Source organism: Clinocottus analis, unplaced genomic scaffold (assembly GCF_023055335.1).
Source record: "Clinocottus analis isolate CAN_PGR_092001 unplaced genomic scaffold, fCliAna1.0.p SCAF_1, whole genome shotgun sequence".
Classification (NCBI taxonomy): Eukaryota; Metazoa; Chordata; class Actinopteri; order Perciformes; family Cottidae; genus Clinocottus; species Clinocottus analis.
In genome coordinates this window covers 14,583,070-14,604,742 of record NW_027175820.1, presented here as the reverse complement: position 1 = coordinate 14,604,742, position 21,673 = coordinate 14,583,070, and the positions used below count along the sequence as shown (strand labels likewise).

Below are 21,673 nucleotides of genomic sequence, written 5' to 3'. Positions count from 1 at the left end.
TTAAGATAGAGATAATAGATCAGAATCTGTGACCCCAAGCTCTTCTGTCACATTTTAACCTCCTCTTCTTTTTTTGAGTCTGTTTACCTCTCCGTCACCTGCTCTGCTTGGCCTCACCTGTGTGTCCCAGCTGTGTGTGTCTTACCTTTGACATACATCTTTTTAATAATCACCAGTGCCCCACAGAATGCCAGAAACATCCATGGCCCTGTCTGTTTTCCACAGGACAGAATTCACAGTGGGTGGGTGTGTGTGTGTGTGTGTGTGTGTGTGTGTAGTGTGTGTATATCTATATCTATATATAGATATATATATATATATATATATATATATATATATATATATATATATATATATCTATATCTATAGATATAGATATAGATATATATATCTATATCTATATCTATAGATATAGATATATATATATATACAAGACACACATACGTATATATAGATATATATATATATATATATATACATACAGTATAAGGGTGTGTGTGTGTGTGCGCCTACTCGCCTCCCACGCCTCATTCACCTACTTTCTGTGAACCCTCTGCTCGTCACCTGGAGCCACCTCTCCCCCTGTCACTCACACACAGGGTTTACCTCCAGTACCCCCCACCCTCCCTCCCCGAGCGCTGTCACTCACGGCAGATTAAATGCTGACATCATTAAAGCAGTGTGGCCGCCTGACATGCTGTTGGCACAGTCCAGGAATGCAGCCCGGCACGGAGCGACATGGGCGCTAGCACAAGAATGCCCAGTATGGGTGATCGTCAGTGTGTGCGTTTGTATGTTTATTTGTGAATCCGCTATCATGGACTGGTAACAAAATGCCAATTTCATATGAACTGTGTTTTGTAAATATCAGATTAGAATAAGGATCCTTCTCCTAGGACCGAGACCATATGTTTTGGAGTCGTTTGAGATGTCTGGGACAGGAGTGGCAGCAGGACTGTGAGTCTCGACAGAGATTGGCTTGTGATTAGTTTGTGGTCCCAGGCTGGCTATAGTCTATATAGCTGGCCTCTGGTCCTTGGCTGGACTCAACTGGCACTGTTCCCTGATTTTTCTATAGGCTAAACTATAGGAGTTAAGTTTGGCCTCTCCTGATGCCACAGCAACAGTCGTGTTACCGCAGACACCCCTGCTGGGCTGCAGACATAGAAATAGAATTCTAATTCTGTGGCCCCCAAGACCTTTGGTGGCAAAGCGTGTTAAACAAAGAAAGGGCATATCTAATAAGGACAAAGGCACACACATACGACACTAAGTATAGTAAGGTATACAGATGCAGCACTAATGTTGAATGGTGTAGAGGAGGATGGATGTAGAGTTTGGTGTGAGAGTCCTCCTTTGGGAAACTATGAGCCAACTGTGAAAAACTCCCAGAAACAATGGAGTTTATTTTTCTTAGATGCCTGTGATTCAGATCCAGGTCCAAACGAAGCTTAGGTCATACTGTTGGGAGAGGAAGGGATTGGGAGTGGGGTAGAGGAGATTTTGGGAGGGTTGAGATAATAGAGGGGGACGGATAAAAGAGAGGAGAGGTTTGAAAAAAAGGAAAAAGTGAGCAGATTTTAGGCCAGAGCTTTGTTAATCACTCTTGGCTCTCATCTCAGTAATCAGGAGCCATCCTGAAGAAACCGCAAGTACAAGGCAATTGTAGTAAAGGTTAAAAACCTCTCAGTTTGGCGCCTCCATTCTCTCAGTTTAAGTGATATATATATCCCACCACTATTTAATCACTTTTTCTCCATCTTAGTGAAAGTGGGTTACTGTTGATCTCTTGTGGAGGGGAGGGTGTTTCAAGGGAAGGCGCTCCACCCTTACCCAGGCCCCCTTGGCTGCAGAGCATCACTGTTGTGCCAAGAATGTGCTGGGGTTTCTGGGTGGCGGCCATATTGGAAGCCTGTCTGACAGGTCCATTGTGCGTGTGTCAGATGGCCTCTGTGATTGGGCAGTTGTGTCCAGTCACGTTTGGGCACTGTGTTCCGATCGTCTGTGCTGGTGAGCAGACTGTCCAGTCGCCTTCTCCCAGAGTTTGTGACTACTACCCAAAACAGCACCTTTCCAAAATAATGCGCAAGCAGCAATCTGTTGTTGTTAAGATGTAATTGAAGGGCTTGCGTATATATTGTGTGGTCATCTGGTGGAATTCTGGAGATTGCAGTTTAAAGCTACCAAAATGGGTTATTTGTCACAGCCCAACAGGAGCCACAGTTTACGGAGCCTCCGTCCCGCTTCCCGGGTTGTATTTCGGCATTAGTATGTGTGTTGACTTCTGTAGAAAATAAAATATTTGTATGACTTCTTACAAAACATTTTTTATTCCTGAACCCTTCTTTTTGCTTGTTCTTTCCTATAGTCAAAGTCGCGTAACATCCTGCGAATTGGGCTTCACTCCCTTGGCTCGGCTCTGTGGGGCGATGACCTGAGTTGTCACGACAACCCTAGAAATGGCCACGCCCTCACTACCTTTCTCTATGGACTGCGTGCATTGCTGAGGTCATCGCTATCAGTTGCAGTAGTTACTGTGCCTTCACATCTCATCCAGGTAAGACAACTTTGGACATGAAAACAACTTGGCACAGTTCATAAGCATCAGTATGTACCTAGAATGCAATTTATCTGATAAGCAACCGTAACCTTGATATATAATTTATATATATTTTTATGCTAGTTTTAATTAGTTAAAACCAGTTTGTCATGCAATCCTGCCACGATAACCAGTCCTAAATGCAGCGTGTTCTGCTTTATTCTATAATTCTTTGCTCCTGTTGTGTCTGAAACCACTTTCCTTTAAGTGCCACTAGAGGGATAAATATTGTGATAAAGTTGAATCAACTTGAGTTTCGATACAAGAGACAGTTAGGATTGTTTGTGCGTGGGTTGATGTTTGGCCCATGTGCTTTTTCTTTGTCTTGTCCGTTAATGGGGAACAAAGTTTGAAGTCTTTTGTAGTGGGGCCTCCTCTTGACCCTGTGGTCCAGTGTCACCCTGGTATGACTCAGGCCTGCGCGGGGGCCTCTTCCCCACGCATCGCTCCCCCAACAGACCCAGTTGAGTGCACACTTCATTCAAAGGCTTCTAAGTTTGTTTGTTTGGGCTTTTAATTACTTGAAGCTGTACACAATGAGAGTGTGTGCCTATGTATGCATTTTATTCTCTAACAAAATATCCCTCCTTGTAGTTGTGTGTATCTCTTGCTGTGTTCGTGGGGGTGTGTGTATGGGAGTGTTTGGGGGGGGTATGAGTCCGTGTGCATGCGTCTGTGTACAGTCTGGCCTCTCAGTGTGAAGGTGGAGTCATCTGCTGAGGCATATGGCAAACCACAGCCCTCCCCCAGACAGTCAGCCATGGACGCACACTCACCAGAATAGCCATCTGAGACTTTCTGCTCAAATGTTTTATCCCGCCTACACTTAAGACACCCTACTTCCTTAAAGGAACAACATGGAAGCTGCATTGTGTCTGATCCTTGATACAAAGACATAGGTTGATGCTTAACTTTCTGAACAGCTGTGTTGCCACAACATGCTCTGGCTCCAAGCCTATATGCTCGGTGCACAGCGGCCTTGGCCTAGTCAAAAAAGGTAAAGTGGCTAACTAGCAGATGTCAGCTGTGGTGGGAGCGGTCCCCCTGTCCCTCTATGGCCTGGCCTCCAAACCCTTAATCTGTCCCCCTTCTCCACCCTGGGGAGTGAAGTGAATGAGCGAGGGAAGAAGAGGAGAGGGGGAAATTTTGGACTGAATCAGGTGTTGGATGACTAAGCCAACATGTAGGTAATGAGAGGCTGTTAAAGATGGGCATCAATGAAATTACATTATGATTAGTTTAATCACACTTGGTGTTGTTGTCATAACATGTATTTTTAAAGATTTTAATTGATCAGCTTAGATCACCAAGGTGTTCGGGATGCTTAAGTTAACGTCAGTGAGCATGCTATAGGATGAATTGATATGTTTTCTGCCAGTGCCTTTGCTTGGATAATTAGCTTAGTTAACGGAGTGTGGCCTTTGGAGGACTGTCTAGACTAGTAGCAGGGCTAGCTGGCCAAGACCACACTGGACTCGCCATCTATTATTAAGCAGCTTGGAAAGTTGAGCAACTCACTGAAAGCCTCCTCAAAGCAGCCCAGTGCCACAGTCCATCTGAAACATTAATTAGGCTTGTCCTAGCCTGGTCCTCCTCCATCATACTATCTCTTGCCATCATCCCCATCCCCACCAGTAAACACACACACAAACACAAAATACACAGTCTTTCCTAAAATGCATCAGTACACACCTCACCTGCTGCTCAGGCTAAGTGGTGTCCCGACCTATGCAAATGTGTATTCAGGTAGAGTTGTTTATTCTGTGGTGAGGCTACAAAACCCGCAGGTTCATTTTAATAATCAGAGATTTTATGAAGAAATGTACCATCAATTTTCAATTGACTGATTAATTGAAAGTCATTTAAATTTAGAGCAGCAACTAATAATTATTTAGATTGTCAATTAATCTGCTGATTATTTCCTTAATTAAGAATTTATTGTATGAGAGGTCAGTCACGTCAAACCGTGCTGATAACTTCCCAGAGCCATCGAGGGTCCAAAACGTAAAGATATTTAATGTTCTATCACACATAACAAAAAGATGCAAATCCTCTCATATGTTAAGCTCGAAGGACTGATCATATGAATAATTTGGCATAAAAAAATGTATATTCCTGAACAGCCATTATTTGTGAGTTAACAAACTTAAACAGCATTTTGTTCAGCTGATATTAGCCATTAGCTACAGAGCAAATTATACTTAATGGCTGTTAATTGCAAATTGTGTGTATGGGGGGAGAGAAGGTGTGTGTTTGAGTGTACATGTATCATCATGGAAAATATCTGTCCGCGGACAGATTTTATCAATGCGATGTGACACAACCTCTGCAAGATGCAGTCAGAAAACTTTAGAGGTGTTTATTTGAGATTAAAATGAAGATTGAGTTTGAAGTTGGGTGTGGTCCAGGTAAGGGTACTGAAGTAAGAGTGCAGTAACCGTGGAAAGAGACCATCGGCCACCGCACCGTACGCCCTGGCTCTTCCTGTGACTTGTCAGTGATGGTCAGCTGAGGCTCAGGGTGTTCAGAGGATTTATGCTGATGGACTCTGAGCTAATTGAGCCGGCATAGACTTTCATTGCAGAACAGAAGTGACTCTTGCTTTAGTCCCTCATGAATTATAAATCCGATTTTAAAAAAAAGAAAAGAAAGATGTAACCTCCTAAAACTCAAGGAACTGTGGAGCACTTGCATGCCTTACTGACGTCATTCTGCCCTTCTGCCACTGAACTGAGCAGTTCTGGTTGGACACTTTGAATTCCTCTGACTTTGAAACTTTTGAGTCTTTGCCGAGTCTCTTCGCTGTATTTCAGTGAGCACAGAAGAGTTATTATGGCCGAGGCAAATTAGCACACATAAAGTTTGCGCAGATCCTCTCTCTCATACTGACACTATTGGCCATACTGTGCCATAAGTGTTTTGAATAATTTGTTGAAGCCAAACTCTTACGGTGCCTTTATTGAGGCATTTGAGAGACCTTAGATACCCTGTAAGTGCTGGCGGCCCTGACTGGTGGGATATGCATACTTTAAAAGTAGGACAAAAATGAAAAGGAAGAAGAAAGAGTGGGGAAAAGACATGAAGGCATGAAAACTGCATTAGGCGGTGGCAGCCAACACAGAGAGAAGGATGTGAATGATTCAAGAGGCAAAGGGATTAATAATGCAGGACTCCCTCTTTCCCTCCATCCCAGTGTCCCTCTCGCTCCCCTCCTCACTCTTTACCCTCTGCCTCTACCCTTTTGTGTATTTCTCCTTTATTCTTTCTATCTACTGTATTCTCCCCCTGATGTGTCCTCTTTGTTTTCAAGTCACTGACCTAACCAGTAGGGGGAGCTCTCCCCATCAAGCCTCTGCTGCTTTCTCCCACTTCCCCTCTATCCTCCCATGCCTTGTGCAGGTTTGAGAGTGTGCAACAACGGTTAACTTTTTGGTAAAAATTGTTGTTTGATGAAGTAAAGATAATTTCAGTGTGTTTCGTTTGACTTTTTCAAAGCCACTTTTGCATACATATGCCTGATGTAAGGTGCAGGTCCATTTTCCTGCCCCAACATCACCTGTGTGTAACCCCTATCAGGGATCTTTCCCCTGCCTCATCACCCTCACCTAAGCCATGGGCAGAAATGACCTGGCCACGGGACATTATGACCTAATTTAATTGCAACACTGATGGCCCGTCAGGTGGCTTTTAATTACCTGCTCATGTTTCACTCTCTGCGTCTCTCTCTCCCTCCCTCTCTCGACCCTACAGGACAGAGCTCTAATGGGCAGCATAACCAGGCTGTGTGACAATGCCATAGCCCTGGAATCATTCAAAGGCTCTGAGAGAGAGACCAACCCACTCTACAAAGATTACCATGGTAAGAACACACACTCGCTTATCTTTCTGTCTCTTTTCCATCAAATACACACACATACACACAAGCAGTGCATTAAGGCTGGGCTGTGGATGGAGGCAGGGCAGCCCCCTTGCAGGCCAGGCTGTCAGTGCGTGTTAGTGTGCTGCTGCTCAATCAGACGTGTTCCTCAGTAGACAGGCCGGGGGGGATTCAGCTGCCACGCTGTACCCCCTCTCCCTCGCACCCTCATCCCTCCATCCCCCCTCCCTTCCCCACAGCAGAGCCTCTTTCCCTCTCGCCTCGCCTTGCCCCCTCTCCATCCCCAGTCCCATACCCCTGAGGCTCTGGAGCAGAGCAGACCAACACTGGGGAATCGATATTCTCACCATCACTCTCTCTTCCTCTCTGCCTGTATCTCTCCATCCCTCGCTCAATGTCTCCATGGCCAGCATGCTCTGCTAATAAATGGAGGGCAAGGCTTTCAGTGGGAAAGAGGACACTGGTATGGGACGATTTGAGAGATGGAAACGAAGACAGGAAGGGGGCAACATAGTTTGCCTCACCTCTCTCGGCCCTCACCATCACGTTTTCTTTACGGTTTTATCATTCCTTCTTTCTCCTGTTTGCTTCCCTCTTTTTTATTACACTCTTTGCGCATAAAGGTCAGTTTAAGCGAGTGGAGTATTTTTAGCCGTGCCTCTCGAACTCTCCGACTCACTCTTGCGCTTTTCCTTTCATTTCCCCCCTCCCTCCCATCCTCGGGTTAGACAGTCCCGATTGTGACAGATGAGGGGATGAGGAATAAAAAAACATTTAATGGCAGATTTTGGTTTAGTCCAACAGCATGTTTTATTTAAATAACACATCCCATAGTGATCACATTCCTCTGCCTTGTAAAGACAGGTGGCATGTAGACCTTCAATATATGCATGTTGTTGTGCATCATTTTTTAAACTAATGTTATAGTACAAAAAGGTTTGGACTTTGCAATTATTACTTTTTGAATTTCTTGTTCAAGAATATATTTGCCATCTGTTTAACCAGCCAGATAAATTATGGTTAGGTTATGAAATACATTTATGTGCATGATTGTTTTGATGTGTGTTCATGAGTGCAAACGCATCTGGTACGAGTGTGAGAGTGCGTGCGGATGCGTGCGTGTTTGCGGCAGCAGTTCAGGGCTGCTCAAAGCATGCTGGGAAGCCTGTCACTGCAAATCAGGCAAGGGGAAATCACCCAAGTGCACAGAGGAGAGAACCCACCATCCCCCACTTTCTCTGTCTGTCTCCCTTTCTCCATTACTCCCTCAATCTCTTCTTCTCTCTCTCACGCTCATTTAACCATTCCCACTTCTACAGTACTTTCAGGTTTTATGAAAATGTAACTTTGTGGTGACAGGAAAAGAGAAACAAAGAGTAAAATAATATGCCACAGCTTCCCTCTATCCTTTGCAAGAATCACTAGCTTCGATGTTGACAGTTTGTCCCTCATTGCTGCAATGTGTCCTTTAATTGGCACATTTAATTTACAGTACCGCCATGCTCCAGCTTGTAGAGAAATAAGATGAGAGTAGGTCACATAACATCCATTGTTTTGGGTGGTTTTGTCCATCAGTGATAGATTTCATATCACTGCAATACCACCATGTTTCTGGTCAGCAGAGTTCACTTACAGTTACTATAACTAGGATGCAGACATAGATGTTTGAAAAACACCATTCATCAATGACTGTTTTACTGCATTCAAACAATTAACTCTCATAGAGAAGGAGAGTTAACAAAGAGAGTTAACTAACAAAGATGGAAAAAAGTAACATTGCTTTTTGTTCAACATTTTCTCAAACCGATTTGGAAAGAGCAGGTTCCTTCTGGAAAACTATTTTACGATGCTGACTGTCACGCTTGCTTTAAATGAAAAAAATTAAAACTTTTTGTCGGTGACCAAAATAAAAACCCTTCAGATGTCACAGACGTTATTTGAACTGTCATGAACTGATTTCATTAGTAGTTGTCATATAAATATTCTGACCTGTGTAAAGTTACAAACAAATCCTCTATGTATGAAATCGGCGTAAGAAAACTTTAGATGGAAAAAAATGAACCTGATCCTCTGTTGGTTGCACTATTTTTTACAAGATTTTACACTTTAAAAATGAAGCACACAACTTTGTCTAGGTTGTTTTCAATTTTCACAGTGTAATGTAAAACATGTAGATATGCACACTGGAATATCTTGCTTATACTTTTTCTCCTGTTTTGATGCTCTGTTTAGCCCAGGTAGTTCTAATCTGCTGTCACTGTCCTTCACAGGTCTGCTGCATGTACGCCAAGTACCTCACCTAAACTGTCTGGCGAGTAAACTCCCCGACCACAAGGACCTGGCTTTTAAGCTCAAGAGAAAACAGTTCAGTATTGAGGTAAGTTGTCAAGCTTAGTGGGTGTCTGTATAAACACAACACACTGTTAAGGGTTCTACCCTCTTATCAGAATCAGATTTTTTTTGTTTTATTTTGTTGCCGCAATTGTATTCCTCTAATGTGTTTTTGTAACTTGCCATGTAACCATTAACCTAAAACAAGAGCTGAATTTAGATGAGTAATTATTTATTGAGAAAGCCATTACATTTGTTCCCATTCATCATGTTTGTTGCAGTGCTGAAATTAAGTGCTGATGATAATGAGAAGTCTCTCACGTTAGTGCTGCCACCCTGTATCTACTATTGGGTGTCAAAATCAAAGGTGAAGCTATATTGACTGTTGCGGCAACACTTACTCCAGAGGCAACAGAGTGAGAAAAATCTCTTTCTGAAGGAGTATAAAGTAATCATTGGTCAAGAGAGTAATGCTGGGACATGTCCTCAGCCATCTATGACCAACAAAAATGAAGCTACCGTAACAAACATTGTTGCACTATCAGAAACATTCCAACTCACAAAAGCTCTCAAGGGAACAAGCTCTGTACGGTAGGTGCTGCTGACTTTGTCTGGCAGGTCTGCTGTTCATTCATATAGCTTGCAACAGCTGTGACCTGCTCAGAAAGAGGAACAGGAGACAGCAGGGTCACTTCATACGGAAGCCAATAAAGTCAGTGTAATGACCAATCAGGATTTTATTTCGAAATAAAATGTTGGGCCGACAACTACTATTTTACATAATGCTTCATATCACTCCAAAAATAATAATTCAAACTTTGACCACAAGATACTTAGTGATAATCATGCAAACACTGCTTGCATGATCAAGCATGCAGAGTTAGTAACCCTGTTTAAAAAAGAAAATAAGTATGTCATTACTCACAGGATTAAACCATTCAGCGTCAGTGAGTTTTGCACCAAGACCTCAATTCTGAATTGTTTTATTTGCTGTATTTACAATGTACATTTTACACAAAAGCTAGATAAACAAAGTATTTCTCTCACCAATTCAAAGCTCACTTGAAGAGAAAAGACACACAGTGGTTGTTCCTCTAAGATACTTTTGAAAGACTCAGGTGTTAAAATTCTGTTTGGTGCTAAAAAATAATAACATTCACACCACATCGTGGTGACACATTTATATGTTTGTGCAATGAAACTGTCCCCTAACTTTAGTGTTTCAAGTACACTGTTGATGGTGTTAGACGGGCATACAGTAATAGTTTTATCCCTACCTTCCAGTCTTTAAAAAACATTGTTTCACTGGCAATATGTTCCAGCTGGTATGTGAACAGCAACAAACAATGTCTCAGCCACTTGCACAAGCAACTTACTCCCTGTACACCTGGTATGCAGTTCAACAGCTCAATCTGAATCGGGCTAGAGGTTCCTTTGAAAACTAGCTGAGCATCATAATGCCTCCGGAGCTGTGAGTTGAACTCGCACATTGTTTCATATATGCCTCGGAAAATCTCGGCGTTGTGAGGGTCCGCATGTTGCGCCATTTCACGTTATCCACACAGTTTAATATGGGTCAGTCGATTCCCTGTAGCACAAGATTGTATGGCCTTTTCATTTTTTCATTCATTTTGAGCCATGATTTATTCTCCTCTTTCTCTTCCTGTCAGAGATGCATCCATTTTGCATGTGTCACATCATCAGTCTCACTCAGAGCAATCAATCTGTCACTGAACTACCACTCAGGAGACAAATTAAAGGGCCCTCCTCTTGGCTCAGGCTCATGATTGGTCCTCATTACATTATCATTACCTTATCACACCCTCTGGTCCCTGGCTCTTAGTGAGTCCTATTGTCTCAGACAGGAGGTGAGGAGGAGGAGGAGGAGAGGAATGCCCCTCACCCCACCTCCCAAACCTCCTCCACATCCTACGGTCAAGCCTTTCTCTTTTTCTGCCAGCCCTCACCATCCTTCTAACCCTTTCTCCTGTCTGCATTGGCCCGCTCCCCCTCCTCTCTCTGACCCCCTGAGTAGACCACTCCAGTATAGATTTATGTGGTCCGTAAAAGTCAAGGTGGTTATCCTCAATGGTCTTTTAATTAGGCCTATGTATTTGGCAGGCCAGGGGGCAGAGGCCTAGAGCATCCCTGTAGCTCTGTGGGGCCAGGCTACTGTGTCATATATCCCAGCAGCACATTGTAAAGTCCACGCTTTGTCTGCCTTCCTTGTTTAAGGAGCTTTATTGGAGTTTTTTTGTTGAATGGTAACCATACTCTTGTATTGCCCTCATACACTTAGTGTTAAAAGAGTGATATCCAAAGAAGTCTCAACATTCTAAAACGGCTGTGAGTGTTGACACGAGTGCACACCTAATATGAAATGTCAATCACAATCCTTAGCCATCACACATTTTTATGTGTCAGGGAATTTCCCAGGGATCATTGTATCGTATCACCAGTCATGCATCAAATCAATCAGAACAGACATTGTATTACGTTTTGAATGTTCTCGTGTTGGGTTTTCTGGCACTTTAATTTGCTGTCATTAATTAGTACATCACCTTAGCTGGAGATGTCACAAAGGTATGAGTGCATGTTGGCTCTGCGTCCTTCATTGCAGATTCTAGTTAATATTAGTACACCTGTGTGTGTATATCTTTGCGTGCAAGACTAGCGAGGAGCACAACTAGAGTCGTGCTCCTCGTATACTTTGTTTGACCTGTTGGTCAGCTGCCTCGGTGGGCCACTGATTGACACATGAGATGGTGATTGGATTCTAAGCCCAGTGTCTGATGTGTGACAGCTCACACCATCCCTGCTAATCACCTCATTTACTCAAGCTACAGGACTGCTCTGCCTGGGGCCACATATTACAGCATTCTCTAACCAAGTTTTGTGCTCACAGTCTGTTTTTTTTCCACACATCTGCTGTGATAATGATAGATCACTGCTCCTGCTACTTATGAATTTCTTTCTACTTTTAAATCATTTTCTATATTTTAAAGGCAGAAAATTCAGCCTTGACTCTGTGTTTTATCCATTTAAATTAATATTCGGTTGAGTGTTGGTGAATGACAGGTTATTGACAGCGCCAGCGTCTCACCAGTTGGGTCGGGCAGATACATGTCACCCCAGCTGTGCTTGGAGTCATGCTGATAACTAATTTCCTAACTGTTGGTTGACTCACACGTCTATCACCGAGCGCCTTAGGAACAGCTCACAGAGTACAGGTTGTGTCAATAGATACATGTTTTTGTGTTCAGTTATAATTAATAATATGTTATTCCTAATGTATTAGGTTTTACAAGCCTCCATTAATTCGCTGCCCCGCACTCAGCACCATCAGTAAAGTTCTTTTAATTCCTTGATAAGGTAACTGTGAAAACGGTTGACGGTTTCCAAGAGTTCAAATCGCGGTTGATGAGTAGTTATTAGCCATGACGCCTGAAGGCAGATTTAACCCATGGCCCTGTCTGAGCAGGTAGGGGAGTGTTAGGTGTTTAGACCAGATTAACACATACTCAAACATAGCCTACCCCCACACGCATATTGACATTCATGCAATGACACAACCACATACTTATTAAGAAATGCATGCACGAAGGTGACATGCAGTGTGCGTGAGAATTTTCTCACTCACTCATATTAAGCCGTCACAGGCTTCTTTCTCTGCTTTCACAATGCAAGATGCTTTGAGGATGAAGCTCTGAAGAATGCAGATGGTACACAATTACATTCTCCTTACCTTTGTTTGACCCTTTAAACTGACAGGCTATGTGCCTTTAGGGTTGTGGGGTGCCATAGGCAGGTCACAGGGTCAAATACAGTATAAGACGGGGATTTGTGTCAAATTAGTCTTCTCCTAGACAGGCCATTTAGAGGTGTCCCTGACTGCCTCGTCACTTGGATGGCTATGTAGGTTGTAGGCAGGTATTTGCTACAAGCTAAACTTTGTAGTCTTTGATTTTTTTATGTTGTAATTTTTAAGTCGCCTTTGGAGAGATTCTTTTTTTTTTTTTTTTTTTTTAAAGATTCCAGCAAAAAAGTTGAACTTGGCTCAACTTTTGCTAAAACGCAGCGCAACTTCATCCCCTCAAGGTGCTTCGTTGGCCAATCAAATACAAGTGAGAACACCTTCGTGGCTGGCTACTTTATAGCATATGATAATGCTGTATAAAAGACAAAATAATTGCCATTGTGAGTCGTAAAAATATAGTCTAAGAAACTACTGTGCAGTGTTTTGGCCTCTGATAGGCCTTGAGACTCATCTTCTACTCAGATTGGACTTCATGAATGTTATGTTGTCGTCTCACTATTACCTGAAACAAAACATGCCCACAAACACAACAAGTCTATTTCAATGCAAGCTTTGGTATCAACATCCAAAATAGCAAACAAACAAATCATGTCAGCCAAAGTCCTGCATTAAAGGTAAATAAATGTTAATTTAATGCATGTGATTCTAGGTTGACAATGCAATGTAGTTTTTACTTTTAGAAAACCAACTCTACAGTCATACAAACATCTCAGATTATCCAATGACCTTCTATCCCTCATGACATGCACTTGACATTAGTCAGCTAGTATGGAGTACTTTTAAGCTGAGTGGAAGCAATAAGGGAGCATAAAAAGGGGAATGAAGAGGGTGATGATGGTGCTGAGTAGGGGAAGACTTAAAGAGAAGAGGAAGCCGAACTGAAAGAGTCCGAAGGAGGTGTATAGAGTAGGTTAATGTTTCTTGGCATGTCCTCAAAACGTCTTTAAGACAACGCCTGTGTCTGCTCTCTGTTGAAGCCTGTGGGTGCCGAGGGAAGGGTGTTAATGGACCTATGTGAGGAGCAGAGCGAAGGCTTGAGGAGGAGGGGGAGGCATAAACGGAGAGGAGCAGTTAAGTGATTCTCAGGTCAGGTCTAATTAAAATGAGGGCTTTTCCTCAGAGGCACCAAACCGTCTTATTGAGAGAGAAATAAAAAGGGAGGGAAAGAAAGAATTGTAGAATGCAGAATGAGTTAGACAGAGACCCAATCCTCAGGGCTTGTTTGTGTATTTGCTTATATGTTTGTTTGTATTCCATGCCTGGTCGTATATATCTGCTTCCCCAAGTCTTAAATAATGCTCGGTACTAAAGATCAGAGAAAAGCCATTGTTGAAAAGAACTCATACGGAGAAAAAACTGGGTCATTTAATATTTACTTCCATTAGCGGATCACAATGACTATTTGCAGACTAAGTAAACTGAATACAAACAATAGGCTTATTAGATGTCGTGAACCTATTAGTAGAATGCAAAAAATCCTTATGTTCTTCACACATCTGCCAGTGATGTGTATGTCTGCCATGGGAATCACGATCAGATGGGAATGGACCTTTTGGAATAATATTCCAATTGAATAATTTATACTTCCTCCGTTGGTGCACCAGCCTCTTTCGCAATTTGGAATGAGGTGTGCTTATGGTTTGTGCGTGTATGAGAAAGAGAGAGACAGAGAGCCTGGTAAAGGCCAGTCAGTGGCACGCGATCCGACCCCACAGCCGAACAATATTCACAACATACACCAGATTTGCATTTATTATTTAACAGGGATTTTTTATCTATTCTGAAAATGTGCATGTGTGTTTGATGTTTGAAAAGGCCCTATACTTGTGCTGAGTCTTGTGTGTGTGTGTGGGATGGGGGAAGGGGGGTGTGTTTTTTTGTGTTTGTTTGTATGTTGGGACCTGCGTGATGAGACCTGCAAGGGATTTGTGCTGCACAGGTGCATGAACTTCTTAAATATTGATCTTTGTTGAATCTATTGATTGAGAAAACCAAACCTACTTCAATAACTCCAAATCGTATAAATGTTACACTGAGTTTTACGTCTGGAAATGCATATTTGGCAGTGGCATAGAGGTTCTATTGTATAGAGGATCTGCTTGTCTTGACTAGGTCAAGGTTCAGAATTCATAAGGACAATAGCTAAATCACTAGTGAAGGATTTTTAAAACATTTTATCCTCAAATACCTTGGGGGAGGGGGGGGAATAGTAGTAGCCGTTGTGTTTGCTCTAGTCGAGTCAAAGTGCAACAAGAGAATATCTGGGGTTTTGCCAAATGTACTGCCCTCTATACTATATCAACACAATGCCGAAACGTTTCTTACAAACGTAGAGTATTAAAGGAAAACCAAACAGGGCATATGTGCTCCTCCTGCCAGACTGAGTAAGAGTGTGGTCTGCCTAAACTTGCCCTGGAAGTGAAGCCGTTTCATCAGTGAGCAGTGAACCCTTAACATGGTCCATGCACCACTCAGCCCCCATCAGACTAGACTGGCCACATTGGACTCAGACCTGATTAAAGTAGCCTAGTTGTCTTCAGCTCCCATTAGAGGGAGAAAGGGAAAAAGGCTGTAACTTGCATGCCACCCCACATCCATGGGGTCTTGTGGTACTATAGGGTATGTGTAAGTGTTCAGAAAGGGTTCCGTATTAGCATAATGGTAGTGACTAGGGAACCTTAGGCCCCATGGTGCTTATAAACTGGGTCTTCACTGTATCCTTGGCTTCTGAATCATTTTATTGTTATCTCCTAATTTTGCCCTAGGTCCATGTGCTTTTGTTGTTTAAAAAAAATCATTATTTACAGGACTGATTCACTGTAAACCCTGTGCAAAGCATCTACTGTTTTTTTCTCACAGTGAAGCATCATTCATTGCTCACTTTTGTTCTTTGGTTGTGTAAACATAATACTTAGACTTGTTCATTATAATAAATTAGAACTGATACAGCAACCAAAATGCATATCTTGAGTGTTTCATTTAATAGACATTAAATAATCAGTCAATCTGCATATTAGACTATACAGAATAGGGCATGAGTATTTGCAATCATGCATACAATTTCAAAAAGCTAGATGTTGCTAGATGTTCAGTGCTAAAAACAATCCCCAATCTAAAATTGCGTTGAACCCCTGTTAACATCATTGCTGGGACTTGAATAAATGGTGGCGAAGGGCAGAAGTTGTCCTGTTTTAGATCGTGTCATTTTAAACCAGCCAAAATGAAAAAGTCCCCTCACTGCTGTTAGTCCACAGAAAAAGTTCAAATTGCCACAATGAGCACAAACAGCTCCATGGTCAGAGTGGTTCAAAGGTGGAATGTTGATCCGGAGCAGGAGCATCCAACTCAGGAAGGCTCTCTGCTTGGGTCCTAAAAATAACTTTCCCACACTCGGTGCTCAGTGTCCTCGGGGGGTCAGGAGGAGGAGTGTGTGTATGCATTTCTCTGTGTGTCTGTTCAGTATTTATGTATGTTGTGCTGCTGTGATTTAAACACAAATGGTAAATAGACTGTACTTGTATGACGCTTTTCTAGTCTCCCAAAAACTCAAAGCGCTTTCACACTACATGTCTTCATTCACCCATTCATACACTGATGGCAGGGGCTGCCATGCAAGGTGCCACCTGTCCATCAGGACTAACTAACATGTATACAACATTCACACACCCTATGAGACACATAAGGACACATCGACATGGACTAGCGGACTCGGGGATTGAGCCGCCGATCCTGGTTGGATGACGACCATGCTCTACCACTAGGCCACAGTTACCCTGTTAAGTTGCAAATAATGTGTCCGAACACGATGATGTGTGTGTGGACCAGTTGGACACTGGTCCACAATTCGTCAATAAGTCCTTGCTTGATGAAAAACAAATTGGGTGTTTTGATCCTCTTTCTTTCTCTTTCTCTCCAAGCACACCATAAAGGCATTTGTTTCAGCTAATCACGGGAGGTACTTAACCCCTGCTACTGTGAATATGGTTGTGTTTAAAAAGGATTCACCCAACAATCAACACAGAGTTGTTTAAAGTGGTGTCGGCCATTGAGAGAAGTTGACCGGCCGCTGAATGTAGTCGTGCTCATGTATTTTATGAGAGCAAGTGTCCTTTTCCTTCAGAGCTCACAGGTGGCTATTGAAAGGCTTGGCCAAATTATGGAGGCCAGTTAGGACACACATAGAGCCCTGAATAGACTTTAATTACACTCAGCAGATGAGTCAGAGGGCCATTTGAAGGACAAGCCTGCACTTCAAAAGGCAAGTTAGAGGGCAAGTTGATGGCGCTTTCTCGAATAGTTTGCGACCCCATCCGAGTGCATGTTTGAGTCAGTGGTCTTGCATTTATGCCGCAAAAATAAAAATTTATTTTGTGCATGTGTGTGTGTGTGCGTGCGTGCGCTACCTAACACACATACGTGAATGTGTGAAGGTGGGGGATGCAATGGGTGGGAGAATACTTCAGTGTGTGGCTTAACCAAACTTTCCTTTTGTCCCTAACAATGATGAGTGATGATGAGTGACAGGGGTGTTAGGAGTGGGATCTGGGGAACAGAATGCTCCTAAGCAGTGCTCACACAAACTCACACAAAAGGCAGCAAAAGGTCAAATCTGAGGCAAGCTTTCTTATCTACTGGGATATAATATTGCATGTTATATGTCGCATAAAAAGCTAAAACATGTCTGTGTTCACGCCGCGTTGGCAGTATTACTTATTATCCAGTTGCACTTCTATTCTTTACATCAGTATGAAAAGGACTTTGCAGTCTTCTTGAAGTATACACATTTTGTCAGTTATTGATTATCAAAAGCACCTTTACTGGCAGTCTCATCACATTGAGCCCCTGAGATACCTCTTGCCTTTTCTTTGCCCTCCTTTTAAATTTTAACAACAAGGGTTGCCTCTCTCTCTCTCTCTCTCTCTCTCTCTCTATCTGCATCACTTCCTTTTCTTGACCCAGCTTAACTGCATATCAGTATATATGTCCTCACTCTTAAGCAAGTAAGAAAACATGCACAGTTGTTCTTTTGTTAGGCACAATCCATACATTCTGCTTACACAGCCCAACTCTACACACAGAAACCCCTCCCTTTAACCCCCCACACACATTATGCCCCATCGCTAGCTAAGGATGAAGAGGACTTGCGTGCAAGTGTTTCCCAGGAGGCAGTTGTAGACTGAGGGTTTTGAGGCTCGCGGATGGCTTTAGATGGCGGTTAGTGAGGAACCAGTATTTTTTTTTTTTTGTTGCCTGCTCTCCTTCTACCCCTCCCCCTTTCTGAGCTCAGGCAGTGAGCGTAATAGGGGGTGACAGCTCACCTCTCCCTAGCGTGCCTACAGTCCTTGGAGCGTTAGACCCCCCCGCGTAACCCCCCCACCACCCTCAAGTCCCGGAAGGCCACAAAGGTTACTCCATATGTTAGTCTGAAGATTCTTGTGAATTTTCTTGTTTCTCCATCAGACAAGCATATTATCTTATGTCAAGTCAAGATTTGTATGAATGAAATCAAATCTAGCTATATTTCTGCTTGGTCCCCTCATCATGAATGGAGCATGGAGTCTTTTTCATTGTTTTACTTTTTTGCTCTGTCATCCTCTCCTGTTCTTCTGTGTGAGTTGCGACTCAGTGGTGTGAAAAGATCCAGGGCCTAGAGTTTCACATCTATTAAAGGCTTCATGTTTGGAGAGGGAAGTGATCTGATGGCCTGGTGCTGTACGCTCACTTACACAGACTGTTTGTATGGGGACGATGTGTACACTTGCTTCATCACCCACCGTGAATTTGTGTGTGTGCATGCCTATATGTGTATTTGTGTGCATGTGTTCAGCATGCATTTAATCTTGACTGTATCTTTACATGCCTTTGCGATTTCAAAACGTTAGTTTTGTTTTAAGTGTTCAAAACATTGTTTCATGGCTTTATTTTATTTAACAAAAAGTAAGAAAATTCATCTTAATTTCTAGTTCAAAAGTTTGAATATATTTAGTTTGTTTGTTTGCTTTGGTGGAAATATGTTGGGAATATTTTTTGTCTCTGTTGCAGATATTAAAATCTTCACTTCTCAAGTGACTTAATTTGCTCATATCAGAAACAACCTGCTTACCTCAACAAGAGGAAAGATCACTATGAGCGTCCCTCTCCAGATTAATCTCACAGGACATAAAAGTTAACAGCCTCCTTTGATGCACATCTTGAAAAACACATTTAACAGTCATCCTTTGAGTTTCTGCATCAACAGAAGTCCAACAAGGAAACAGTAGCTGTGATGCACAACATTATAATTAAATTAGCACAATGAATGTATTGCACCCCTCAACAAAATACACATCTTGGTGTTCGTGTGTGTCTTTGAATCTTTACAAGAGCGTTAATGCTTGTGCAAGTCTTGGATCGTCGGCAAGTAAAATTGTATAATGAGTAGTATGTGTATTGAGAGGAGGGTTTGCGTGCTTAGATGGGCAAGGAATAGCGCACAAAAGCATGTGTAGTGGTGAATATTAGAGTAGGCAGAGTGTTAGCAAGGTCACTCTGTGTACAGAAAGAAAGAAGTGCTTTCCCATCTCAAATGCACTCCCTCTTTCTCTCTCCCACTCACTCTGTTTCTTTTGTCAACGCTCCCTCCCTTTTCTCCTCTTTTTTTAATCTTAGCGAGCTTTTTAAGAGTGTTGCTCTCTCTACATTGAGAGGCTTTAATCCAACTAAACAGCCTTCACATTCACCCTTTTCACCTCATTTGCTACCAGACACAAAGTCAGCTCGGCATTTTATAAGCTGGTGCCTGTTTTAAGATGTTGTACTCATGATGAACATTCCTGCTAAACTCAACTTTACCCCCCCCCCCCCTTCCACCCTCCGCCCTCCAAAAAAAAAGAGATAGACAACCTCATTTGGATGGTCGGACAGAAGTGCCCAGACACAGCAGCACTGCTGTGGGAATCAATCTGTTAGGTTAGAATATGCAAGATAAGTGCTGTGTGTGTGCGCGCATGTGTGTGTGCGCGCATGTGTGTGTGTGCGCGCATGCAATCAGGACGAGCAGTTTAGCCAGCCTGACATAGCGCATGCGTGCATGTGTGTGCAGCTTCCCAGCATCCTCTCCAAAGACCCTGCAGGCTAAAGTGGAATCCCAGACACGCCCCCCACATCACCACCTGTGATGTTTGGGGACGCATCCGACACCTACTCAGGACACGCACACGTCTTTTTTTTTTTTTTTAAACCTTTGAGCTTTCTATCTTCTCTCCATGTGGTTTGCAAGCGCATCACCACTTCTGGCCTTAATGGCAGCCTACATATCAGAGAAGAAGCACTGGCCTGGTGTAATCTGACTTGTCTTAATTACAGGCAGTATCCAGTAATAGGCTGCTTCCATAGATATCAGCCATTAGAGCAGTGTCTCTGACGGGAAAGGCCTGATTGGCTACGAGGTGGGTGATAAAGAGGCCATGCCTCATTTACCTCCGATTTTTTGTTCACACATCCCTGTATTAAAGTCAAGCGTGAAGATGGCAAAGGACTGTGTTAAACTGATTTATGTGCTCTCCTATGTCGTGCTGGCTAATCTGCTCGTCCTGATTGCATTGTCAGCAATCAGTGCTGCTCTACAAGTAAATGATTTCATGGACAGAAGTTATTCTTGCAAAGTTTTTAATATTTTTTTTTTATTAAATAGTCCCATTTCTGGACTCATTAAAATTGATATCAGTAGAGCATTGTGAGGTATGTTATTTTTCCGTTGTGAGCTTACAAAAGGGCCGTGCCCGGGCTTTAGGCTTGTCTGTGTGCTTTCACTTTCAAAACCTCAAACCAGCAGCAGCTCTTGTCTGCCAATTGAACTAAACCACAACAAGTGTCCTTGAGTAGACTTTACAAACTCAAAGTTCTTTCAGCGGATCTGGTTCCTCTCAACTCTGCACTTTCTTTCTTCTCTCCCCACAAGTGTACACACGTCCTCTCTTTGTGCGCATTCCTTGACGTTGTGCTTGTATGCTGCATTGCACATTGATGCAGATTATGACCAGAAGGATATTGATGATACGTTCTTAATCCTTCCATCTCACCCATTCACTTTGTCGCTGTTAGCACCAGAATAGCATGTGATCTGATGACATGATATGTTTGAGTAATTCCACACACGGTTTCACCATCCATTTCAAATTCCTTGAAACAAAGTCCAACCATTAAAGATAATATACCCATTATTAGTATGGAAATTAGAAATGGAATACCATAGAGCACTGAAAGCTTGTCACTTGAGTGACAGTTAAGACACTCCTGGTTCAGTGCACTGTATTTAAGATATGTTTGATGTTTTTCAAACTCCATATTTGGCACATTATCCTCGGGTGGCAGCTCCCACCTTGTTGGTATTTAAGACAGATTTCAACGGATATTACCGGATTGTGGCGGCGGTTGTATTTAAGGGTGCAGCTCCCTCATAACAGGGAGGTGTCGTCTGCTGACAGATCACTGTCTGGATGAGAGAGCACAGCAGCATCCCACCTCATTACCGTAGCAACACACTAACCGAGGGACCGACACACTGCTCGCTGTGATTAAGATGTAAATTTCTTCTAATTGGAATGTAAATTCATACATTTATATGAAGACGTCAGCTGTCAGATTGCAATATTGTGTCCTTTTTTCTCCCTGTCCCCTGTTCCCCAGGCAAGGACTAGGTGCCTGTAATCTGTATCGTACTCCCACAGCCCATCCTGGGATTTGCCGTTTGTTTAATGTCGGGCCCATTGTCTTGCATCCAGCCCGTCATTGTAATGCTTCCTATTCATGTTTCTGTGTTTTGTTGCAGTCTGATTTGCTCTCGCTACCTGCGTTTGTTCCTCCATGCATGGATGAGCCGCCAGGGCTTCGGGGACGGGGAGGGACTTTGAGTCGGGGGCCGGGGTCATTGGGTGGCCGTATTTTGTGTGTGCATCGATTACTTCTGCTGAATGTTCCTCAATGCAAATAAGTCTGCCACTTTGAGAGGAAGCACATGTATCTGAAGTAATTAATTTTACCCTTGAATGCCAGCTGTGGTGTTTGTGTG

The 21,673-nt window shown here is 42.9% G+C and overlaps 1 protein-coding gene across 3 annotated transcripts in view; it reads left to right on the top strand.

Moving 5' to 3' along the window:
* The window catches only part of elp4 (elongator acetyltransferase complex subunit 4), a 56,381-nt gene that overhangs the window by 18,955 nt on the left and 15,753 nt on the right, over positions 1-21,673 (top strand). For all 3 annotated transcript variants that reach the window (XM_068585443.1, XM_068585360.1, XM_068585526.1), the window contains 3 exons: positions 2,369-2,557; positions 6,350-6,458; positions 8,747-8,853. In XM_068585443.1, coding sequence (XP_068441544.1) covers positions 2,369-2,557; positions 6,350-6,458; positions 8,747-8,853 — 405 coding nt within the window. The remainder of the gene's footprint in view (positions 1-2,368; positions 2,558-6,349; positions 6,459-8,746; positions 8,854-21,673) is intronic.